The sequence below is a fragment of the Nyctereutes procyonoides genome, unplaced genomic scaffold, assembly GCF_905146905.1.
Source record: "Nyctereutes procyonoides isolate TBG_1078 unplaced genomic scaffold, NYPRO_anot_genome, whole genome shotgun sequence".
Classification (NCBI taxonomy): Eukaryota; Metazoa; Chordata; class Mammalia; order Carnivora; family Canidae; genus Nyctereutes; species Nyctereutes procyonoides.
Window position 1 is genome coordinate 55,722,239 of NW_026575052.1, and position 26,512 is coordinate 55,748,750.

The 26,512-nt window shown below is 43.3% G+C and overlaps 1 protein-coding gene across 5 annotated transcripts in view; it reads right to left on the reverse strand.

The window, feature by feature from the left end:
• Positions 1–3,131: 3,131 nt before the first annotated feature.
• IL15RA (interleukin 15 receptor subunit alpha) overlaps positions 3,132–26,512 on the reverse strand; it is a 52,145-nt gene continuing 28,764 nt past the window's right edge. The window contains exons 2-8 of one of the 5 annotated variants that reach the window (XR_008665235.1): positions 23,070–23,264; positions 18,456–18,548; positions 15,312–15,509; positions 13,796–13,828; positions 7,253–7,328; positions 4,234–4,420; positions 3,918–4,041 (exon numbers count right to left, since the gene is read on the reverse strand). Coding sequence is in view for 3 of the 5 variants with exons in the window: in XM_055331130.1 (XP_055187105.1) it covers positions 3,870–4,041; positions 7,253–7,328; positions 13,796–13,828; positions 15,312–15,509; positions 18,456–18,548; positions 23,070–23,264 (767 nt within the window). In the remaining 2 variants the exon portion in view is untranslated. Of the gene's footprint in view, positions 4,042–4,233; positions 5,971–7,252; positions 7,329–13,795; positions 13,829–15,311; positions 15,510–18,455; positions 18,549–23,069; positions 23,265–26,512 lie in introns of all 5 variants that reach the window. The other 4 variants (XR_008665234.1, XM_055331130.1, XM_055331133.1 and 1 more) reach the window with 4 other exon arrangements.

Sequence of the window (26,512 nt, forward strand, 5' to 3'; positions counted from 1 at the left end):
GGGAGAAGAATGGATGTGCTGCATTCTGGAGAGCTAAAAAGAAGAAAAGTAGAATGGGTAGATTTACAAATAGTCTCTTGGGGGAGAAAAGAGTGAGCCAGAATTCCACATAAATGTAGTGTTGTAGATTTATAAATTCTGGGAACATAGCCACACACTGAATTCCAGATACACCTTGGCAGCGTGATGTATCAGGGCTACTACTATTTGAATCTAGCTGGTCTGGCCTTCAAGGAGCCTAGGCTTGTGGGAAAACAAACAAACTCAAGATTCTCTGTTACATTCTTGATGTTCTGAGGCTGATAGTCAAAGGTCCTTCCTTAAAAAAAAAAAAAAAAAGGCCCTTCCTTGATGAAGACAATGGATTGGACAGTTAGAAACATGGAGAGACCCTTAAATGTGTCTTTTTGGTCCCCGTTCTCTTCCTAATGTCTAGAAGGTTTAAAAAGAAGAAAATAAAAGTATTAATTAATGATCATGGAAAGATGAAGAGCAATCAATTTTCTTCATGACAAATGTTGTGGATGACAGGAAATGAAAGAGGGAAAAACAATGTGAATTATGTAGATTTGCAGCCAGCTGACAGATGTGGGCTAATGGCTTGGCCGTTGAAGAACTTTCAAATCCTTTTTCACTAAAAAAAAAATTAAAAGATGGACTCTTCTCAGTACCCTGCAGGTACCCCTGGATCATTTTATTCATTAATGCATCAGAGATTTTTTGGCATTTACTGAGTGCCAAATATTGAAAGACAAATTGCATTTCTCTGATAGCCCTGGGAGGTACTGTGGTAGGTGGTCTCCAAAGGTAGTTCCCATGGATTCCTTTTGTTGTTCCCCTCCCCTTGAATCTGGCTGCCTACTGACTTGCTTTGACCAATAAAATGCAACAGAAGTGATGTGTGGCAGACCCTACCCCGGCCTTTAAGGGGCCTGGCAGTTTCTTCTGTCTGCCCCAAGGCCGCCATGCTGCCAGGAAGCCCAAGCTAGCTCAGAGGAGTGCTAAAAGCACCCGATGAGCCCATGAAGCCTTCTTAGACCTTCTGGCCCAGCCCAGCCACACTCAATGCCACTGAGTGAGTGCATCTAGTTGATGCCACATAAAGCACAGCCACCTGGCTGAGCCCGTTGGCCCCCAAAGATAATAAACAGTGGTAGTTTAAAGCTGCTGTTTTCCATGGTTGGTTTTCCGGCAACGGATAACTAGAGCAAGTAGCAGGTTGAAGGAATCAGGACTTTTGGGTAGGCTAGGGGAAAGTGGTGAGTCCTGAAAACAGTGGCATGCAACCTGCTGGTAGCGGGGAGGCAGGAGGGACTCGGAAGGAGCCCTGATGCAGTGGAAGAAGTGTGCCTCACACTCCTATGTAATACTTAGTTGCCCGTAGAACTCACATCCGCCCTTCCACTGTAGGTTGCCTTTGCTCTCCTCATACTCCTCCTTCACTTCCAGGTCCCATGTGTCCTCCCAAACCAAGCCGTCTGGGAATCAGTCAGGTACTATTTATGTGTAAAATGAGGATAGAACTCGAGGCAATGCTTGGAACTGTCAAGGCAGGATGGGGAAACCAGATGCAGACAGACAAGTGGCTGAGTGTCCCCCAAACATCACCTTCTTTACAGCTATGCCTGAGAACAGGCTATCCTATGTCAGAAAAATGTGCTGTACTTTGGTTAAGAATCTTTTATTTATTTAAAGTCCCTTAATCACCTTCAGGGCACTGCATCAGTCCCTGAAAATTCAAAGGTGAAAATAGTTCTTAATTTCAAGATGTTCATCACTGCTCAGTGGGTGAATCCTGGGGCTGTGGCATGACTTGGCATCATACAGGTTACTTAGACGCGTCGCTAAGGACTGTATACCTAGTAAGAGAATTACTTTTATCTCTTTACTCTATTAAAAAAGCACTTGATTCATTTATCCACCCCGAACCCACCGGTCTTGGTCCTTCCAGACATCAGTCCACCCTGCTGGCTTCCCTGTCTAGATCTACTTTTCCTAGATCTAACTTTGGTCATGTAATTTGAATGTGGTTGGTGCCTGCCCGATGCATCACAGACTTACTCTGTGGTGGACCTGAGCCAGGTGATTCTGCAACTCCAAAATGGGGCCCCAGAGTTCATCATGTTAGTTTTCCAAAGATGACAGTAAAATGGAACTGCAAATCTATAAAGTAGCCTAATGGCCTTTTTACACTCATTAGAAACCTTTCAGAATTCTGGTTCTACTGAACAGCTACTAGTTTTTTTGGTGCCAAGTTGTGTCTTCTGTCAAATTGGTTTTTGAAATAACAAGGATCAGACTCTTTCAAACTGCTTAAAAGAACAAAATGGATCCAGATAATGGTAAGCTCTAGAAATGTAGGGTAAACAGCTGAAGAGAGAAGCAAAACATTTAAATACTCAGATAGGTTCAGGAAAATCAAGTACTTAAGGCCAGAGAATACAATGTCTCCGCTCATGTGTTAGCAATGAGTTTCCTCTTGTTGGGAAAGAGAATTATAGGGAATGAAAATGGCACAGCTCTAAAATCGCAACACCAGCCATTGGAAATTCCCACCGTTCCTTCGCTCTTGATGAAACCATCTAAATCGATGACATGAAGAAGTTAGTAAGGAAAGTCCCTTTGGCAGCTGCTGGTGGCATGTGGATGGTTGCTGAGCCCGTGCCCCACTTTCCAGATGCTTGTGATGGCTGCCTGACTGCACCTGGCCGTGTGTGAGGCAGTCAATGGCTGGTTTCTGGTTGGGACTGGTCCTCTCCTGCCCCATGGCCCTTCCTAAATGTTGCCCAACCTGGCATTAATTGAGCCATGTGACCTTGGGCAAGTCAACTTCTATAGACCTCATTTTTCTCATCTATAAAATGAGAGAGTCGGATTAGGCCCCTGAATTTATAAATAAGTGTTATTAAAAAAAGAGAACAAAAAAATTAGAAAAAGAGAACAATGTAGGGAACAAGACAGTGTATGTGCCAGGCCCACTTGGGTCATAACCTGCTACTTTTTGCTTCTCACATGGAAATCTTATTAGAGATTCTCTAAAACTGTGATCTGATCCAGCTTTAGGCAAGTTTCCCCACCCCCCTCCTCCTTTTAGAAAGAAAAGCCAAGCTCAACCATTTGGGATTCTGCATTCCCGCTCTTTCTCCTCTTCTTTATTTGAGGCCCATTGCATCTCCTCAGCGGTTCTTTCAGTGCATTTTTTTTGTATTGAAAATATACATTTTGTTTATATAAGACACAATTTCAAAATAACGTTATATAAAATATGTAGCTATAATAGACAAGGAGTATAAATAGAAGTGCATATATATGGAAAATATCACTGAGTTCAGTTTCCTTCTTTCTGAATACTTAAATCAAGTGGATTAATGGAGCATAATACATCTTTGCTCCCTTTCAGTGCATGCAGAACACCTAACTAGAGGGACAGCGAGTGTTTTGGAACTGCAACGCTGTTGTCATCCTTGTAGACATCTCCTAAGCCAGGAGGAGACTCATAATTATCTTAGAGCCTCATGATTGTCTTATAGCCTCCTCTGTAAACTGCAGGTCAGGATGAGGGGTGGAATAGTCAAGCTGCTAAGCTATCCTGAATAAATGTCACAGTGACATGAAAGGAAGGCCGAGGCCTTCGACCACTCTCAGGAAGGCTTCAACTGCTGGGATTTGGGGGACGCCAGCCCTATACCGGAGGCCAAGGAGGGCCGGGCAGGGCAGGTCCCAACCATCCAACATGAGACTGAAGAGCCTATAAATACAGGAGGTGTCTTGAGTGGGTGCCGTCGATAAAATGATGCCAAGGCATTTGTCTTCCTGACTGGCTCTTTCCTGGCACCCACCACCTTGAGTTGTTTCCAGGTCCTCTCTGGCTATGGCAGGGTTGGCGCCTTCGCTTCAGCCTCTGCTGCCCTCAGGTCCCCCCTGGAGTCTTCTAGGTTGTGCGGGTAGTTTTCTGCAGTGTCTTCTTTGCCATTGGCTCCCCTCGTCATTGGCACCTCTTCCATGCTTTCCATTTCAACCTGGGGTGTCTGCGAAGTTTGCCTGTAAAGCAGATCATTCACAGATTTTGAAAGGAGGAGAGGGTCTCCCTGAGTGAACAGGTCATTCCCAATGAACACTCAGATGGAGTAAACCTAGCTTACGTCCATTCAACCTGGCATTTCAATCTGACTTTGGTGTTTTAACCCCCTCAGCCTCCTAAGATTCCCCAGTGCTACTGCTGGAGCAGCTTACCCCATCTTCTCCAATCCTCTGCTAAGAAGCAGTAGTTCAAAGGGCAGGAACAAAAGGGAGAGAGTACCCAGGAGCCCAGCTAAGCCACATGTGATCATCTTGGCAAAAATGATGTCACCTTCATCAACCTTTTCAGACAGTTCTTGGTACTTGGTATGTGTTTCAAGAAACGTATATGAATCGATTCCTGAGTAATGAAGAGTGGGGAGAAGCAGAATATGTTAATTCCACATGTTTCCCCGTCATTGAAGGACTTATGTTTTTAGGGCCTGGGTCAGCAGTGTCTGGGTCAGCAGTTTCCTCCACGGATTATAGCATCTACCTCTTGAGGAGAGGCAAGTCTTTAGGACATTTCAAAGTAACACTTTGAATCCAAAGAAAACAAAACCACCAATTTGAAGTGATATCTGCACCCCATGTCCACTGTGGTGTTATCTACACCCACCAAGATATGGAAGCAACTAAGTGTCCATCTACAGATGAATGGATAAAAAGGATGTGGTGTGTATATACACAATGGAGTATTTCTCCACCAAAATAATGGAGATCTTGTCTTTTGTGACAGTGTGAATGGACTCAGAGGGTATTATGCTAAGTGAAATAAGACAGAGAAAGACAAATACTATACAATTTCACTCATTTACGGAATATAAAAAACAAAAATAAAACAGACTTGTAGATACAGAGAACAAACATGGTTGCTAGAGGGGAGGGGCTGAGGGGCAGGTGAGGGGCAGGTGAGATAGGGGAAGGGGATTAAGAGGTACAGTCTTCCAGTTGCAAGATAAATAAGTCACAGGGATGTGATGTACGGCACAGGGAATACAGTCAATCATATTGTAGTAACTTCATTTGGTTGTCAGATAGTAATTAGACTTATGGGGATCATCTCATAATGCATAAAAATGCTGAATTCATATAATGCACACCTGAAACTAATAGGATATTGTATATCATCCCCACTTCAATTATCCGGTACATAAGCACTTTGAGCTCCTTGGAGTGAGTGCTAAACTGTAAATCAGGGCTCTAGGCCAATGTACTGAAGATAATCTGCTGAAAGCCAATTTGTTGAATGACAAATCTACCTAATAACCCATTTGTAAAAAAAATAAGTATACAGCAAAGAATTGCTTCACAGAATGTACCAAGTAGTAATGCTTTTCAGGCTTACCAATTCTTAAAGATATAATTTATCAATGTTTCTTTTTTTTTTAAAGATTTTATTTATTTATTTATGAGAGACACAGAAGGAGAGGCAGAGACATAGGCAGAGGGAGAAGCAGGTTCCCTGCAGGGAGCCCAATGTGGGACTTGATCCCAGGGCCCTGGGATCATAACCTGAGCCAAAGGCAGATGCTTGACCACAGAGCCACCCAGGCGCCCCAATTTATCAATATTTCTTTACTATAGTCAGTGAATATTGATATTTTCATCTTACCAGCAAGTTTATTGGCCATATATACCAAATTTACAAATTCTTGTTAGATTCTTTTTTTAATGTGTTATTCTTAAAAAAGATTGTGTACATTTTTTAAGCCAATGAGTACAATCATTATAATCTCTTAAGAATGTAACTCCAGGGATCCCTGGGTGGCGCAGCGGTTTGGCGCCTGCCTTTGGCCCAGGGCACGATCCTGGAGACCCTGGATCGAATCCCACGTCGGGCTCTCGGTGCATGGAGCCTGCTTCTCCCTCTGCCTGTGTCTCTGCCTCTCTCTCTCTCTCTCTGTGTGACTATATAAATAAAAAATAAAAAAAAAGAATGTAACTCCAAATACAACATTTCATGTAGAAACTTAGTTGTAAACACTTTGAAAATCCTTTTAAAAGTCATTTTTGATTTTGCCAACATTTCAGCATTTGGGGGACTATTCTGACAGTTTTTTGAGTAATAATACATTAACCTTCATTTCTAAATGATCTCTCAGGTTTGTGGCATTTCTTTTGGTTGGGATGGTATTAATAGCTTTCAAAGATGTAAATTTTTATTTAATTTTTAATTTTTATTTTTAAAAGATTTTATTTATTTATTCTGAGAGGCACGGAGAGAGAGAGAGGCAGAGATACAGGCAGAGGGAGAAGCAGGCTCCTCAACAGGGAGCCTGATGTGGGACTTGATCCTGGGACTCCAGGATCACACCCTGAGCCAAAGACAGACGCTCAATTGCTGAGCCACTCAGTCATCCCTGATGTGAATTTTTAGATGACTTTTTCATTTTGGCCTCACAGTAGCATTTCACGGAACATTCATTTTGCCAAAGTGAGGCTTAAAGGGTGGTATAACTCTTATACTGATATATTTAGAAAAGAATTCTTTATTACTAGCAACTAAAAGTTTAGTTTCAACAAATCTGATTTCCACTGTTCATTGTATAATGTTGAGGAAGGGTCCAGAACAGCCGTATCAATATGGAATGCTGGTTACTGGTTTCTAACTGATAGATGTGTGAAATGAAGGTGGATTTGCCATTTGAGGTTTTAATGATAAAAATGCCTCAAGATTAGAATAATAATAAAAACTGACATTTCAGCAAGCTGCAGAAACGCTTTTGTCACAAATGCTGAAATACAGAATTTCAGTTATTAGAAATACGAAAGTCAGGCTGACATGAATAAGCACATAAATAAAGTGTGCCTATATTTCATGAGTGCATTCAAGAAAATATATTCATGCTCATATTGTAGCAATTGCATATCTATCAGATTGGTTACCAGATACATTCTTTGCTTCTGAAAAGGAAAGAAAACTGTTCATTCTTTTCTTTCCTTCTGGTAAACCTTTGTTACCAGTTAGGTCCTGGCTGCTGTGCAACTGACTGGTGTCCTGCGAAGGGCCGCCCAAGGCTGGCTCTCCTTTTGGCCAAGACGGGCTTGTGGGTGAGCATGAGAGCCTGCCTCAATAGCCAGGAAGGTAGGAAGGTGGGAAGGCCCACAATCATTGTGATGCAGCTCTTTTCTCAGAGGGAAGCAAGAATCTCAGCCAGTAAGAATCTCGGAGTCTCTTGGCGCTACTCACCTCATTTTTTTGTAACATACCAGAAGAAATACCACACACACTACACAGAGCACAGTGACAGGTGTGAAGATCGCCGCTGCAAGAGAACAGAACTAAGCTGTCACGAGGAAAGTCGTGGTAGCATTTCTAAGAATCTGAGAGTTCTTCCCAATTTACATTCCTGCAGAGAGATCCAGATGCCTTCCCAGCGAGCTTACTGTTATTAACATTTCTTGAGGTCCGTGCAGTCCGATCTACTCTCCTTTGGGGCAAAAAGTACAGTCTTTCCCCACCAATACCACCAGTTCATTTGACTCATGTCATGATCTCAGGGTGGTGGAATGGACTCCGTGTTGGGCTTCTGGCTCAGTGGGGAGTCAGCTGGAGATCCCCTTCCTCTCCCTCTGTCCCTACCCCCACCTCCTGTGTGCGTGCTCTGTGTCTTTCTCTCAAATAAATAAAATCTTAAAAAAAGGAGTCAGATGCTTAACCAACTGAGCCACCCATATGACCCTATCGTTGTTTTTTTATTGACAACTTTTTATGGTGGAGAAAGAGTGGTGAGGAGAGAGAGGAGGCGCTGTAAGAGAGGTGTTACAGATAGGAGGAGAGTCAGGTGATGGCTTAGGAGAAGGGAACCATCCTGTTTGGGCTGAATTGAAAGGAACAGCCTGGAGTGATGGCAGCACTTGCAGGTAGGAGGTCAGCAGTCCTAGGACATTTGAGATTTATTAGACAGGATAGAAAGAGGGGGATCTCCATGTGGAAGCAAGAGGGCTTAGCCCGAGGGCCCGATAAACCTAACTATTTTAAGAACACTTGCATTAGGGTGCCAGGGTGGTTCAGTTGGTGAAGCATCTGCCTTCAGCTCAGGTCATGATCTCAGGGTTTTGGGGTCGGATTGAGTCCTGTGTGGGGTTCCCTGCTCATCAAGGAGCCTGCTCCTTCCTCTCCATTGGCCTCTCCCCCTCCACTCATGCTCTGTCTCTTGCTTTCTCTTTTTCTCAAATAAATGAAATCTTAAAAAAAGTAAAAACACTTGCATCAGTAATAAGCTCCAGGCAGAGTTGGCCAATTTGCCTTAATATTGTGAAATCACCCTGCAAAAAACACCCACCTGCCCTACATGAAAGATCTCAGCCCTGAACATCTGGGGTGTGAAGCCAGGGGTCTGACTGGGGACCATGAGTCACATCTAGATATTAAGCTTTCTGGACTTATGTCTGTACAACCAGCATACGGCCTTGTGTACAGGATAAATCTCCCACCTTGGACTTTCGAAATACAACTCTGTTGGAAAACAGAAAGACAAGGATGTGGGGAAACACTCAGATTCTCCACCAGGTAGGAGTAAAATGGTTCAGGTTTTCTCAAGGACAAGTGGCAACATATAACAAAAGCTTTAGAGAAGACCATACCCATTGACTCTCTAGTCCCACTTCTAGGAATTGATTTAAGAAAATGGGCAAATACATTCAGGATTATTCACTAAAGTATTATTTAAAGCAATTTTTTGAGTGTTAACCTCAATCTCTTATTAATAGAAAATTAACTAAATAAACTGTAGTCCACCCATGCGTGGGAATATCATTCAACTTGTGAAAATTATGGAATGAATCTATTAACATGGAAGGATGTCCCTGTCCCCAATATCTTAAGTGGAAAAAAACTGTCTGGGGTAAAAATGAACCAAAAAATAGTGTCTCGTAAGCCATGTGTGTGCCTATATCCATAGGACAGCCTTGAAGAATAGATACCAAAGTCTTAAGTAATGGGGGGGGGGTGGATTGATTGTGGATAATCTTTATTTTCTTTTTTAAAAACTTTGCTTTTCCCCTGATATTTCTGAAATGGTGCTGTCATCAGAAGAAACAATGAAGTTGTGAAAGCAAATCTACTTGTGCCTCAGTAAATATAAATAAGAATAGAAAAGTCCCACAGGAAATAACAGGAAGCATAGCAAATTAGTGAAAAATGTTTTGAGTTTTCAGACTTAACATTAATCATCATTATGATTGAATACCAGAAATACTTTCTAAGCAGAGATGGTGTACGCTGGGCTAAACTATTTCTTCACATTGACTAATCAGCTAGGCATGCATTTACTGTCCATGGAGGGATTTATTGGAAAAGGCCAGTTGATGTCAACTGTAGTTCTACTTTCACAATGCCTCTTCCTGCTTCTTCCGTATGATAAGCCTGTTGACTCCCAACTCCAGGGAGAGGAGGGCTTTTGATCCAGTGATGTGACTGAGCACTTAGAATCCAGTGTCAAACTCATGCCCTTGACCTCTTCCTCAGTTATCTCCAGGCAAATTGAGTAAAGAAATAGAAACCAAAATCACTAATATGATAGGTAAACATATCAGTTGCCTTTTGTGTTTCCTACAAGATGCATGGGTTGGAGAAAAAGCAAGAGAGTGAGGTTTGGCGAGCCGGAGGAGAACTAGACTAGAGTCTGGGGGAGGAGGGAGAAAAAGTGGATTATTGCTCAGGAGGCTGAGAAAGGCCAGTAGCTCCACACCTTGACTTAAACCCCACAAAGCATGTTGGAGCTAAAGTGAAGAAGGTGGCCAAGGCAGCCAGTGGCCACTTTTCAGTGTGAATGATGAAAAGGTCCTCTGAGAACATGGGAGGTCACCATTCCTTAGCAGTACTTGCAAACTAGGTCATCCAGGGAGTGCTGTTTCTGAGTGCTGGTGTCCCTGCAACTGATGAAGGAAGTTTTGAAGTAAGAATATCCATCCATTGTTCCTGGGCAGTGTTTCTCTTCTGTCTCTTACTGTACTAAGCACGTAGTAGGTGTTGGGTTTAGAGTAGGCACTCAATAAATACTTAATTGGTTGAATTAAACCAGTTACTGTCCATAAATTGAGGTACTTGTGACGTGCCATTTACTTCTCAACAAGAAATCAGCATTTTGTTGTAACTTAGGACCAATATGGTGTAGAGTTAGAACTCAATTTATTTGAATAAACGGATGAATGATATAATATAGAGCTAGCTCCTATTAAAGGCTGAGTATAGCAGCAGCATATTTATTTCAGATATGAAAGATGAGATGCATAACACAGTTTGAAAAATTAACTCTTCCCTCCTAGTGTATTAAATGAACATGGGAGTGCAAACACTGTCATAGATGACATTCTGGCCTTTTCAGTTATAATCAGGAAGTTCTCGAGAATAGCCTAATCAAAGATCAGATATTGGATATTGGAATAATTGAATGAAATTATTGATTAAAAGGGCTTCCCAGGGGCACCTCATGGCTCAGTCGGTTAAGCATCTGACTCTTGGTTTCAGCTCAGGTCGTGATCTCAGGCTTGTGAGATTGAGCCCTGTATGGGGCTCTGTGCTCAGAGGGGAGTCTGCTTGAGATTCTCTCCCTCTCTCTCTGCACCTCCCCCCAGCTTGTGCTCTCTCTCTCTCTCAAATAAATAAATATCTTTTAAAAAAGGCTGCCAAATGAGCCTGTAGATATTTAAGACAATGAAATGATGAACCATACTTCCTAAACATTTACTAAAATGTTAAAGTCCTCAAGTTCACATATCATTTGCTCACCCATTTACTATTTATTGAGCATCTACCATTTACCATTTTCTGTTGAACTACAAAGAAAAAAACACTTTAAAAAGCTGTGATAATCATTTATGTAACTTATTTTAAAAATTATGATATTGGTAATTATCAATGGGCTGATGAAAATATTAAGTTAATCAGCATTTCCTGAACGACTACTATGGTAAAGCATGTATATTTGCTTACAAACATGGTCAACTGGTTGCTTATTCACGCAGAAATGACAACATCTACCAATGCCCAAGGAGCCAGCAGGTGTCTCTGCCATTTGTACCTGACAGGGGAATCCTCTTGGGTCTCAGGTGGCTTGGATTATGTACTACATACCTGGCAGGCATCATCAATAAGTGTTTTTAGAAAATTAGCATGATTTTAATGTCAGTTTACACCTTCTTAGCTGATAGAACTTAAATAACATTGAATGAAATAGAACTTATTTTTATTTCTATGCTGACAATTACTTGATCTGTCTTGTTAGTGCTAACATGTTTATCTTGAAGCCGGAAATATTTAAAGCTTTTGCTTTTGTTTTTTTAATCTCTATATTTCCACAATTTCTTGCACAGAGCTATCTTTGCCTATTGCAAGTGTTAGTGCTTATTACATTATACTTCAGAATGTGGGAGAAAGTTTCTGATATTTCAATCTAATGAAAGTCATGAACTGGAAAAAATATAAGATGATATCCCATAATAAAGTAGTTGTTTGAAAATCTACATGGGAAACATACCCCCCAGGGGCACCTAGGTGGCTCAGTGGTGGGCGTCTGCCTTTGGCTCAGGCCATGATCCCAGAGTCCTAGGATCGAATCCTGCATTGGGCTCCCTGAGGGGACCCTGCTTCTCCCCCTGTCTGTGTCTCTGCTTCTCGCTCTCTGTGTCTCTCATGAATAAGTAAATAAAGTCTTTAAAAAACCCGAAAAGATGCCCCCCCCCAATTTTATGTGTAGGATTTATCCTACAGATATACTTGCACATAGCAAAGGTTAGAAGGTTTTCCAATTAATTACTGTTTGTAACATAGCCAAGGAATGTAAACAGTCACATGTCCAAATAGGGGGTTGGCTACATAAATTGTGACAAATCCATATGCTAGGATATTTCATAGCTGTTTTAAAGAAGGAAGTGGTTTTTTATATATTGATATGGAGGATTCCTGAGATCTACCACTAGGTGAAAATCAGCAAGGTGTAAAATAGAATAAAATACTGATCTAGCATCAGGTTTCCTCCGTGAAGCTATTTATAGGTTGACTCTGAAAGGCTGTAGATATACATAAATCTGGTAGCAGGAGTTGCATTCTTCCTGCAAGGGGATTTTCAATGTGAGATGGGGCTTTTCGCTCTATATCTTTTTGTAATTTGTCATTTTTAAACCCTGTACAAATATTATCAATTCAAAAAAATGAATAAAAAAGCTTTTTAGAAAGGTTAATGTAGCATGTGACATAAAGAGAAAAGTTAGTTTGGCTACTTTACTTACTAGTTGCCTCTTAAGTGATAAACATATTTTTGTTTCAGCATCCTTGTCATGAAATCCCATTGGTTTTCCATGAAAATATTCTCCAGGGGGGGCTTTTTAAAATGTCTTGCCTTTGCATATACATTTTGATCATTTTAAAAACTACTCTGATCAACTGGCTGCTGAAATGACCGAAGCCACTTGGATGGCCTTTTTTTTTTTTTTTTTTTTTTTTTAAAGAGAGAGAGACTGTGAGCAGGGAAGGGGATGCCATGCCATGCCATGCGGAGGGAGAGGGAGACTCTCCAGCAGGCTCCAGGTTCAGTACAGAGCCTAACTTGGGGCTGGATCCCATTACACTGAGATCATGACCTGAGCTGAAAGAGTCAGAAGTCAGATGCTTAACTGACTGAGCCACCCAGGTACCCCTCACTTGTTTTGCTATTTTTTTTCTCTAGATGACACTGTTTTTAAAAAAGATTTTTTGAATTAATTAATTGATTGATTAATTTATTTATTTTAAAGAGACAGAGGAAGAGAGAGTGGGAGCAGAGGGAGAAGCAGAGGGCGAGGGAGAGAAGCAGATTCCCCACTGAGTGCAGGCCGAACGTGGGTGATGCGAGGTGATGCAGGGTGATGCGGGATGATGCGGGGCTCAATTTCATGACCCTGAGATCACAACCTGAGCTGACATCAACAGTTGGATGCCTAACCGACTGAGCAATCCAGGTGCTCCTAGATGATAGTTGGTGCAGATAAAATATAGCCACAAAAATATGAGTTATTCTCCAATAGGAAAACTAATACATAGAAAATAGAAATAACTTTTGTCTGTACGAAATTATAGTGGGGTTTTTTTTGGCTTATTGAAAACTTGTCAGACAAAAGTCTTTGATTCTTTCTTAGGATTGCATTTCTCTCTGCCTTCTGTCTCTTTTCTTCCACTTTCCTCCCCATCCTTCCTCTTTTTCTTTAAATCGTGGAATCGCTTTTCCACTCTCCTCTTCACACTCACTGGGTCATTCACTTTCTCTCCTAGCCTTAAAGTTATGTGTGTCTTCCATAAAACAGAAACCTTTTATACTGAGAAATTTGAGCAGTCCTCATGTAAGGTGCATCATGCTAACACCCTGTGAAAGATGAATGCGGTTTATGGCAGAATAACATCATTGTAATAATAACAGCAGTACGCACGTGTGGGTTTCTGGTAAGTCCTGGATGCAAGGCTAGCCCTACTTAGGGGAAGGAGGCTCTTTTGTGATGCGTCAGCTCTCTGGTTCCCACATCAGTAGCCTAACAGTAAGGAGCTACCAATATTGAGATAAATAGTTCTGTTAGAATCCATAAGTAGGGTGATCCTATAACTTATTATCTAAGCTGAATCACTTTTGAGAGTGAAAGGGGGATGCTGCTAGGGGCCGTACTGGGGCAGCACAGCATAAGCCAGAACTATCCCACGCCCTGAGACTGAAGTCTTATGGGCATAAACACTGTTAGAACAAGAAAAAAAGAAAAGACTTACCAGTCACAGCTCCGGAATTGTATGAATATGTACCTGCAGAGAAGAGACTGCAGCTCAGTTATTCCTGGAGTCCTAAGGGCACTTATTTCTCATTAAGCAGGAGGAGTTTTGGACAGTTTGGGTCCCATCTTAAAGCTTTGAGAGATTCATGGCTGGCAAAACCAACCTCCCTTTAGCAAAGAATAAGGATAGTTTATTTAGATGCTAGGCCATGCTTAAGAATCAAATATGCCCTGTTTGCATAGCAAAGGAAACCATCAACAAAACAAAAAGGCAACCTACTAAAGGGGAGGAGATATTTGCAAGTGACATCTCTGATAAGGGGTTAATATCCAAAATGTATAAAGAACTTTTACAACTCCGCACAAACACACACATACAAACACAAACACACATGCGAATAATCCAATTAAAAATGGGCAGAGGACCTGAATAGACATTTCTCCAAAGAAGACATACTGATGGCCAACAGACACATAAAAGGATTCTCAACATCCCTCATCATCAGGGAAGTGCAAATGTAAAACCACAATGAGATATTACCTTACACCTGTGAGAATACACACACACACACTATATATATATATACACACACACTATATATATACACACACTATAATATTGTGTATATATATTATATATAATTGTAATATATATTTAATATTTATATATATTTATCTATAATATATATTTATATATTATATATACACAATGTTGTATATTGTGTATATATTGCATATATATATAGTGTGTGTGTGTGTATATACATATACACAATATTAGCCATAAAAAAGAATGAAACCTTTCCATTTGAGATAACAATGGATGGATATAGAAAATGAGTGAAACAAGTCAAACAGAGAAAGACAAACACCATATGATTTCACTTAGATGTAGTATTTAAGAAACAGAACAAATGAACAAACAGACAAAAGCAGAAACAGACCCATGAATCCAGAGAACAAACTGATGGCTGCCAGAGGGGATGAGTGTGAGGGATGGGCAAAATGGGGGAAGGGGAGTGGGAGGTCCAGGTTTCCGGTGATGGAGTAAATAAGTTATGGGGATCAAAGACACAGCGTGGGAAATAGTCAGTGGTGTTGTGGTCGAGAAAAACACCCCACAGAGAATCAGATATGTCTTGACGGAAGATATAGATTTACCCAGAGCTTTTCCATCCCACAGAGTGTGAATCCAGACTGCAGAAGGCTTCCACTGTCCTCCCATATCAGGAGGAGGCAGATATTATTCAGACTGGCAAAGCCTCTGCCATGCAGGTCAATACGGTGAGCCTTGTCACATCCAGGAGATGGACTTTCTTTTCCATCTGGACTGAACCAGGGCAGAGCACAGAGGTTAGAGAGCAGAGCAGGAGACTGAGGGTTACTGAGTTGTCTGGACTTTGGATCGGATGGTATGATGCTATGCAGTCAGCTCCCTCTAGGTCTCCACCTGCACCTCAGAAGCAGCACATGGGCGGCTGACCTCTCCTAAAGTATGCGAAGCCAGTGCTAACCTGGCGTCTCCTGGGAGGCAGAGGGAGTGTGTTCCAAGGCCTTTGCTGTTGTCTGAGATGGGGCTTGGGAGGAGGGTTCATTACTGATCAGCCCTGTGGTTCCTGTAGCAGGAGGCTTTGACGGCATCGGCCTGGAGCCTGGCACAATAGTTGGCTTTGTGGCCACTTTGGTGTCTGACTTGGAAGTGAAAGTTGGCTCTGCAGGAAAGTGCAAGATATGGAAAACATAAATATTTAGAATAGTGTCTCTGCTCAGCTCCAGAAGAGAGTAGACTTAACACTTGCTCTGGTGAGTCCACGCTGGGCCAGCCCTCCCCCTCAGCACATTCCTCCATGGTTCTTTGGGAAAATCCCTTAACTATTCATCCATCTGGAATGGCCATGGGACTTTTGAGAATGCTAGGGGATCTACAGCTATTATGGTGCCTGTAAGTTGAAGATCCCATGGATTTGAGCAGACCTGGGCTGGTTTACTAGAGAAGGCACACAAGATGCTGTGAGAGTGTGCTCTCAAAAACTGAGCGTAACTATATTTGCCCAAGACATGTGGGTTGCGATTTTAGTTTATTTTTTTCCATGTTTGCATGCCACTTTGGAAATAAGGGGAAGCGTGAGATTCAGGCTGACTGGATCGAAGAGAGGGTCCTGGTTTTGCTCTGATCTAGAGGAGGGTAGCCTGCCTTGTGTCCTGGTCCTCACCCTCCCTGGCAAATGGCTGCCCCCAAACTGGGAAGCATGGTAAAACAACTTCACTATTCTCTTTCCATGAAGGATGGGTCTTCCATTGTGATCGGTACCGTACTTAGGAAGCCTGGAACAAAGGAGTAAGCAAAGTGCCTCTGTGACCCCAGCACCTTTGGCTGTCTGGCCGCGCTGTGTGGGGCTGCTCACTTGTGCTCTCCCAGCCGGCTAGGCTGGGAGATGTCCTCCTGCCCCTTAATCCCCTAGCTCACACGTTCCTCACGCCCCCTGGGCTGCCAGCACTCTGGGGACTGCACCGATAGAGCTCCCCCAGAACATCCCCACCCAAGTGCACATGGCCATGTCACCCCACGTCAGAGATTACACTCCCACGTCTGAGATTTTGGCCGCACAGTTTCATCTCACCAAGTGTTTGATGCACAAACGCAAGGCTGGGAGGGACTGTTTGATTATTCTCATCCGTTGGTGAACCAGATGCACCTTGGGTCAAAGGGGTTTGGGAATTCCCCCAAACTGAAATGCAGCCAGCACTCAGCCATATCTTCCTGTTTGTAGTCAACTAACTACCTCACTAACTAGGATGAAACCTCATTCTGGCCTCTGCATCCCCCCTTCAGCATTGGTTCTCAGCTTTGGCTTCCTAAGAATCACCATCCTAATTCCGAGCCCTAATTCCCAGACTGCTCCGGGGTTAGAGTTCCAATGGCTAGAGTTCCGGGGCAATCCCAGTACACAGCCACAGTTAGGAAGCTGTGCTCCAGGGAAGGTGAGCCTCAGCAGTGCGGCCAACAATGGCAGGATGACTGTGCCTGGGCAGGAAGGAGCAGTCAGGGGCAGGGGAAAGCCACACTGGATAAAGGGACACAAAAAAATCAGGCTTTAAGTGTAAAGTAAGGCTCTCCTAGGATGTAGGGCACATTGTCCCAAGATATTAGCATCTAAGATTTCAAATTTCCTTAACAATTTCAATTTACTTTCAATTTACTTAACATCAGGACAGTGCTAAGGAAATTGGGATAGAAGATCAGCTAAGACCTTGGAATTGTGCAATGCTTCTATACCAGAGCGATCATCGTTGGGATCGTTGGGGAACAATTCTGCACAGGTCCCTCATGTGTCTGCACCCCATGTCAGCAGAGGCACTGACAAGTCCCTCTCTTGGGAATGTCTTTTCAAAGATGTTCATATAGCTTTGGAAGGTGGAGACAGTGCCTCCCTCTGGAGCAAAAAGGCAGACATGGTCAGCCGGTTGTAAGAGACTCCAGTTTCTTGGTGTGCCTCAGTGACTCTTGATTTCAGCTCAGGTCATGAGCTCAGGGTTCTGGGATTGAGCCCATCATCAGGCTCTGCGCTCAGCATGGAGTCTGCTTGAGACTCTCTCTCTCCCTCTACCCCGCCCAAATTCAAACTCATACTCTCTCTGTCTCTCTAAAATCAATTAATCTTAAAAAGAAAAAGACTCCAGTTTCTTGAACTCAGGCTTCTTCTGTTAGGAAGCAGCCTTCTGCACGTACAGGCATCTTGGAGGCCAACCCCCATTCATTGCCCCTATGGGACGTGGAGATGAAGGAATTGACACAAATATGCCAATGCTCTTGCTGCCTGCTGGGCCATGTAAGTAAGAAAATCCTTGGCCTCTGAAGTAGGAATGTAATGTTTTCTACTGGCACCCATGAGGTTTTGGCGGGCTAATGTGCAAGGCATGCAAAACGGCGGATCCTCCCCAATTTTGATTTGGAAGTGCATCTACAGCTAAGTCTGATCTGGCATATTAAGATTAGATTTTGGGGGCACCTGAGTGGCTCACCCAGTTACGCATCTGCCTTCGGCTCAGGTCATGATCCCAGAGTCCTGGGATCGAGCCCCGTATTGGGCTCCCTGCTTAGCACAGAGTCTGCTTCTCCCTCTCTCCCTCTGCCTCCCCACCATTCATGCTTGCTGTCTCTTTCTCAAATAAAACAATAAAGAAATAAATAGGGATCCCTGGGTGGCGCAGCGGTTTGGCGCCTGCCTTTGGCCCAGGGTGCGATCCTGGAGACCCGGGATCGAATCCCACGTCGGGTTTCCGGTGCATGGAGCCTGCTTCTCCCTCTGCCTGTGTCTCTGCCTCTCTCTCTCTGTCACTAACATAACTAAATAAAAAAATTAAAAAAAAAAGAAAGAAATAAAATCTTTTTTTAAATAAATCTTTTTAAAAAGTAGATTTTGAATCATTATTAGTTATGTGCCAATGAAACCTAGATATCAAGCAACTTTGACTTAAAAGAGAAAATTAAGCTAATCTAAAATTTAATTTTAACTTTAATAAGAAGTGTGTTTGGTCGTTTAAATTGGCAGCGGAACTCCAGCTGTGGTCCGAGAATTTCTGAATTCTGAGGGATTCATAGAGACCAGAGTTATAGCAGGGAATGGAAGTCCTTAAAAAGTTTCCAGCATCCCTACCTTTTCCAGAAAGGGAGGTGCTCTCTGGCTCTGGGGTCACCCCTGCTGGCACGTCTGTGGAGGATGGCCTTAGGTGAGTCAGGGAGGGGTCTCCTAGAGAGAGGATAACCACATGGCATTTATGAGCCTGAGGGTGGAAGCTGGAGTGCTTCACGACTGCATATAAATAAAAAATAAATATATAAATTTAAAATGGAGAGATCTGGCTTCCTGGGCTAAGTCAGAAGCACCAGAAAGAAACAACCAACAATGTTTCCCAATCTTCAATTCCCATGCAAATACAAACAGACTGCAAACTATTTTTCTTGCCTTTCAGAAAGACTGGACATGTATCAAATGTCTTTTTATTTTTGGTTAGAATGATACCAGTGAGATCAACTCAGTTTTATAATACCGTTTTTTACATGGGAAAGTAAATGACTACTCAGTAGATTCAGTTGTTTTGTAAGAAAGAAAAATAAAGCACATTCCCAAGCACAGGAGGTTAGGAAAAGTAATGGAGGGAGTTGTTAGGTGTAGAAGGTGAGGAATTCTTGGGCTACATGAAACCTAAAAATCCTCCAGTCTTTAGGTTCTAAAAGTCTACGATTCCAGGTCTATCCCCCGTTTTTCCTTTACCCCCCCCACCTCCCCACTAACCAGTTCAGAGCCTGCAACTCATCTCCATCTTGGATCCATTCACCCAAAGGAATTGGCACTTTGAAGAAATAGTCACTTGCCTGTGCTGGAAAGCCCTTATGTTTGCCCCTGGATGAACCCTCTGTGTCTTTGCCACAGTGTTATTGCTCATACCTGTCTTCACCCAGGTAGTTCATCACTTCAATGGCATTTGATGCCATGTGCCACTATGTTCCCCAGCTGAGCGATTCCTTTGCAACAAATAGAAGGCTTCCTCTTTGCCCTACCTCTGACGTCTGCATGACGTCATGCAGCGGGGAGGGGACAGGTGCACAAATCCAATGAGTTAAGTCTGGCTCTCCAAGGAATCTTACAGCAGAGTGGGTTTGCTCTAGAACCACCCCTTTTGTCCACTCCCCTGGAGAGGAATTGAGAATTTCCACGTATACAAGAAAGTATCTAGCTTACAGTTGGACATGTACCAAATATGCAGTAAACCATGAGTTAACGGTTATTTTTCTAGAGTAAGTGGCTTAGTATTCCTGGAAATAGCACTTTGGACTTCCACTCCAAGATTGTTGGCTTCTGACATAGTTATCCAGTTGTGGACGGTTAAAGAGAAAAAAATAGATTCTGACAACCATCCCTCATGTGGGCTCAGGAGTGCTGGCTGGACACCGGACATGAGGGACCAGGCTAAGGTAGTCTCTGCTCCTTGGGTAGCCCCCATTCTCCTGGGTGGGTAGCAACAGAGAACAGTAATAATTTCCCTACAGGCTGTCTTCCAGGGAGAGATTGGGGAAGCTTTCTGGGCAGCAAGGCTGCTGTGAGCACACACCCTTTGTAGTTGAAATCTTGCTACCGTAAGCATAAAGCATTGATATTAATAGTACAGGCATACCTCAGAGATACTAGGAGTTCAGTTGCAGACCACCACAATAAAGTAAATGTGGCAATAAAGCAAGTCAAGTGAATATTTTTGTTTGTTTGTTTCTCAGTGCCTAGAAAAGTTCTGTTTGCACTATACTGTAGTCCATGAAATGGGCAATGGCATTATGTCTAAAAAAAATCAGTATGCATGCCTTAATATAAAAATACTGCTAAAAATTGCTAATCGGTAGGGTAATAATCTTTGCTGGTGGTGGGGGTGGGGGTCTTGCCTCCATGTTGATGGCTGCTGACTGATTAGGGTGGTGGCTGTTGAAGGTGGGGTCCCAAAAAATAAGATACCGGTGAAGTTTGCCATGGCGACGGACTCTTCCTTTCATGAACGACTTCTCTGTAGCAGGTGGTGCTGTTTGATAGCAGCATTCTACCCACGGAACAACTTCTTACAGAATTGGGGTCGGTCCTCTCAAACCCTGCCACCGCTTTATCGACTGAGTTTATGTAATATCCTATATCCTTCCTTGTCGTCTTCACCAGAAGTAGATTCCATCTCAAGAAACCATTTTCTTTGCTCATCCATAAGAAGCAACTCCTCACCTGTTTGAGTTTGATCATGAGATTGTATCAATTCTGTACTATCTTTAGGCACCACTTTTAATCTGGTTTCCACCTCATCTCTTTCTGCCTTATCTCTTTCCACCTCATCTGCAGTGACTTTCTCCACTGAAGTCATGAGCCCCTCAAAGTCATCCATGAGGGATGGAATCAACTTCTCCAAAACTCTGTGAATGTGTATATTTGGGCCTCTTCCCATATTATGAATGTTCTTTTTTCTTTTTTTAAAGATTTTATTTATTTATTTGAGAGAGAGACAGAGATGCCAACAGAGAGAGCATGAGCTGGGAAGAGAGGGAGAAGCAGGGTTCCTGCTGAGTGGGGAGCCCAACTCAGGGCTCCATCCCAGGACCCTAGGATCCTGACCTGATCTGAAGGCAGCCCCTTAACTGACTGAACTACCTGGGTTCCCCAATCATGAATGTTCTTAATGGCGTCTAGGATGATGAATCCTCTCCAGAAGGGTTTTAATTTACTTTGCTCAGATCCATCAGAGGAATCACTATCTATGGCAGCCATAGTCATGTGGAATGCATTTCTTAAATAATAAGGCTTGAAAGTTGAAATGACTCCTTGATCCGGGGACCGCAGAATGGATATATTTTTTAGCAGGCATGAAAACAATATTAATTTCACTGTTCATCTTGACCAGAGTTCTTGGCTGACCAGGTGCTTTGTCAATGAGCAATCATATTTTGAAAGGACATTTCCTGAGCAGTAGGTCTCAACAGTGGGCTTAAAATATTCAGCCAACCATGCTGTAAGCAGATGTGCTGTCATCCAGGCTTTGTTGTTCCATTTATAGAGCGCAGGCACAGTAGATTTAGCATAAATCTTAAGGTTCCTGGGAGTTTTGGAATGGTCAGTGAGCATTGGCTTCAACCTAAAGTTCCAGCTGCCTTAGCTCCTAAAAGTCAGCCTGTCTTCGAAGCTTTGAAGCTTTGAAGCTACGCACTGACTTCCCCTCTCTGGCTATGAAAGTCCTAGATGGCCTCCTCTTCCCCTCTAAGGCTGTTTGTCTATGTTGAAAACCTGTTGTTTAGTGTGGCCACGTTCATTAACCACCTTAGCTAGATCTTCTGGACGCCTGGCTGCTTCCCTTTGCACTCTCCTATCATGGAGACGGCGTCTTTCCTTGAAGCTCAGGAAGCAACCTCTGCTGGCTTCAAGCATTTCTTCTGCAGCATCCTTACCTCTCTCAGCCTTCAGGGAATTGAAGAGAATCAGGGTGAGGCTTTGGCTCAGGGGTGAGTCTTTGGCTTATGGGAATGTTATGGCTGGTTTGCTCTTCTATTCAGACCCTTAAAACTTTCTCCTTATCAGCAATGTCTCTTTTGCTTACTTACCACTTGTGTGTTCTCTGGAGTAGCTCCTTTAGTTTCCTTCAAGGATGTTTCTTTTACATTCACAACTTGGCACACGAGGGCCTATTTTTTTTGGTCTATCTTGACTTGATGTGTTTTTTTTCACTAACCTAATCATCCCTAGTTTTGATTTAAAGAGAAAGACATGTTTCTTCCTTTCACATGAACATTTAGAAGCCATCATAGGGCAATTAATTAGCCTAATTCCAGTATTGTTCTGTCTCAAATGATAGGGAGGTCTGAGGAGAGAGAGAGAGGTGGGAATGGCCAGTCCATGGAGGAGTCAGGATACATATACAACATCAATTGATTAAGTTAACCATCTTATGTGGGTGTGGTTTCCGGTGCTCCAAAAGAATGACAATAGTAACATCAAAGATCACTGATCCCAGGTTACCATAACAGATATGAGAAAGTTTGAAATGCTATGAGAATTACTAAAATGTGGGATTCCTGGGTGGCGCAGCGTTTTGGCGCCTGCCTTTGGCCCAGGGCGCGATCCTGGAGACCCAGGATCGAATCCCACGTCGGGCTCCCGGTGCATGGAGCCTGCTTCTCCCTCTGCCTGTGTCTCTGCCTCTCTCTCTCTCTCTCTCTGTGTGACTATCATAAATAAATAAAAATTAAAAAAAAAAGAGAGAATTACTAAAATGTGACACAGAGATATAAAGTGAGCAAATGCTGCTGGAAAAATGGTGTCAATAGACCTTTTTGAGGCAGGATTGTCACAAACCTTCAATTTGTAAAAAACACAGTTATCTGTAAAGTGCACTAAAGCAAAACACAACAAGATGAGGTATGGCTGGAGTCAATATTGACCAGGTTTCACTTAACACTTTTGACCCACAATGTTGATGTTGGGTTCATTTTCTAGATGAGGAACAAAGACTTCCAAGATGGTAGTCCTGAGCCCTCACTCAAAGAACCCCATATTATGTGACCCTAAAGCCTATGTATTTCCAACTCTCAGGGGTGTTGTTTAGAGGCCCATTGGTTTATTTAGCCTCAGACGTCAACACAAATGCCTTGTCCCCCAGTAATGGGCTCACTCAGCTTCCCACACTACAGTTCTGCTCTCTGAACAGCTTTGGTATGGGGGATGGAGAGACTTGCAAGGATGACTACTTACTGATGCACTTGAGACTGGGGATTGTCCAGTGGGCAGTGTTGGTGGTCTTGTTGAGCACACACTCAGTCAGGCTGGATGTCCCGGCTTTCCGCTTGAAGCCAGAGTTACAAGAGTACCGTTCCTTGGAGCTCACGCTGTAACTCTTGACCTGGATATCTGCGTGTTCGACAGATGTGGGAGGAGGGCATGTGATGCCTGCAAGGGTGTAGATAAGAGAGGAGAAGTGAACACATTTCAGGTTGTTCAGAGGTGTTCTCCAGGGCAACTTGGGCAGCACTCAGCACCTCTGTAGCCAGCGTCTGGCTTTCCTAGGGGCCCTTTAGGATACACCCCACATTCTAAACATGTGAAACATTCAGTAAGGGCTCTTATCATTTAGAAGTCTTCCAGGGAGCCTTGTCTTTAGTGCTTGCCTTCCAGCATGGCTAGGGCTTGGGGAGTCACCCATGGAAGCCCCATTCCCTCCCCTTCACTTCCTATCAGTGTCTCACTGTATCTCTTTGGCCCCATCCAGCTGGGCCTCTGCACTCTCTTGCCTGAAAGCAGCAATAGCCTTTGGATTGGTCTCCCTGCCTGTCCTCCCTGAAGGCCTTAAATCCATTTCTGTAATATGGCCAGTCATCTTCAGAAATGCACGTTGGATGACTTCACTCTTTCCTGGTTGCCTGCTGCTCTTAGAATAAAAGCTAAAATCCTCAGGAGGTCTTCAAGGGTCTGCTGGACCCGCCTCCCACCCCACCTCCCCAGCTACTCTTCCCCTTGGCTGCACTGACCTTCTGTCCCCCCATGCCACTGTTCTCCCCAGCTCATCTCCTGCCATCCTTCCTAACTTGAACATGACTTTCTCAGGAAAGCTGCCCCCATTTCCCCTCCCCATCCAACCAGCCAGGTCCCATAGTTCTGTGTTCTCTCCCTGTACAGCCAGCCACATTCATGGTTGTAGTGAAGACAACGAGATGATGTAATAGCTGTATGTCTCATCATTTGCACTTTGAGCAGCAGAGAGTGGGAGCCACATCTGTCTTGCCCAGCACCATATTCTCTGAGCCTAGTACAACATCTGGCAAGAGACAGTGTTCAAGAAACAGTTGTTCAGAGAATGATGCTTATTATGCACCTGCCCTTTACCCCAGCAATTTCACTTCTAAGAATTTACCTTACAGATATACTAGTATACTTATGAAGTGAGCAGGTACAAAGTTATTGATCGTAATAGTCAGTATCTACAAATGACCTTGTATGTGGTCAGCAGGAGACTAATTTTAGTAAATTACAATACAGCTACCCCACGAAGAAGTACTACTCAGCTGTTTACAACAGATGGACTGAAGTGGAAAGGTCTCCAAGACACACACTCTTGGTTAGGAAGGAGAGGAACAGAACTCTGTGCGTTATGTGTCACCATCAGTGCAAAAGGAAGAAATGGTGGTACCTATACACAGCTTTTTGTCTGGACATAAAACCTCTGAAAGTATTTGAGGGACTATTAACCCTGGAGACGAAGCAGCTGAGAAACGCACAGGGAGAGACAGAGATTTTTTCCTGAATGTCTTTTTATACTTTGTTTGTTTGTTTGTTTTTTGCCTTTTCATACTTTTTGAATTTTTAGTGCCACAAATGTTTTATCTGCTAAAAATGCTTTTGAAAGTTTTTGCAATGCCCTGTGTCTTTAGCTGCTCTGTACATGGATGTTTATTATTCCCTTTTCCTTTTCATCTATTAATATATGCCAGGGTGAAAATTAAAATGAACAAGCAGTGCCACTCAGATATTCTGACCAATCAGGACAGCTGCTGGCAGTAATTGGGACAGGGGTGGGGTAGGAGTGGGGGCGGTAACCACCGGCCTAGCAGAATATTAGTTGTGCCCTATACTCATTCACTGTTTTAAGTATATGAAATATCTCATAATAGAAAGGTAGGTAGGGGAGGGGAGATTTTAAAGTACCCCGCCGCAGGAACTCAGAAATCTTGGTTGAGCCTAGGGCAAGAGAGGGATAAATGATGCCAAGTGTGGGTGTTTGGTGCTTGTGCTGTGATATGTCACCTGCTAAATGAATATGAGAAATGCAGGAGATTCTAGAATGAGGAATTTTTTTGCCTTTCTCTGAGTGAGTTAAGGCAGCTTGGGGAAAAATTGAAAGCAAGAAGATTTGCAGGGTCATCTGGGACGATTCTGGACACGCTTTTGGGAGACACCCCCCACCCCCCGTCACTGCCAGCAGACTTGCGGATGTGACAAAGTGCATGCTGAGTGATACCATTTATCATAAGAATGTTATGAAAAGAAGGTAAGAGCCAGAGCTAGAACGATTTGAGTTTTCTCTAATCTGTACAATTGTATCAAAAATGACCCCACTCCTTCTAATTAGACGTTGAAATATTTCAGCAAGATTTAAACTCCAAGGTTTTCTTCGGTATGAAACTTACTGGCTAAAGCCAATGTCCTGGGACCTGCTCAATCATGTACATTCATTTCATTTTCGTGGCATTTCTACAGATAGGTGCTCAGTAGATCCTCAGGATAAGCCCTACAACCGGTCTGATGGCTTGTGGGCATGACACCTAGGGAAGTTCTCTGTCCTCATGTCTGGGTTTTGGAATGTACCAGGAACAGACAGCTCTAGTCTGAAAGTCTGACAAGTTAGCTAGCTGAGTCTGAAAGGACGGTAAACAGACCAATTCCCAAGTGGATGAGGTGAGCTCAGTCACCTACCCAGATTAGATTTTGGTGCTAGGTCCGAGGGGGACAGATTCTGGAAGATGCAACTGTCTTCTGCAGCTCTGCATATTATAGTGAGGATTCTGGCTTCTGGAACATGAATCCCCATCCATCCTGGAAAAATGTAATGTCTCTGATCTTAACCTGGATGTTCTAAGAAGGCTTGGTTTCCTTCTGCATCCTTCAAATAAGCCCCTCTTGTTTGATTTACCCAAATAGTATCTGTGTCTGCTTTCCAGCAATCTGAGCCTTCTTTTGGTTGGGCAGGATCTGGAGTCAGCTTTGACTAGCCATGGGCCCCCAAATGGCACTTTCTCCTTCCTTCCTACCTACTTCCTGTAGGTTGGCTTGTTTCTGCCTAGAAACCCTAGCTTTTGGGACTAGGGCCCTGACCCCTCTGCCCAGGTCTTGCTCATCTTTTCCTCCAGAGAGCAATCCCTGGATTGCTACACTACCTAGTTGCTGGCTTAGGTTTGGATGTCCAAGAACAACTGCCAGAATCACCAGGACACTTCTTGCCTGGATCCCTTATGCCATTTCCCACTGGCCAGGTGGGCCTCTGTAGGTATTAGAATCAGAGGATTCCACCCCCAAATTCAGAATGTGGTCAGAACAACCTTCTCTAAGTGCCTGGCAGCCTGCAGATAGACCAGCCCGTTGGTGGGTCAGCTGTCAGATTCTCCCCCACTACTTCACAAAGGCCTCCCATGTGGGCTCTCCTG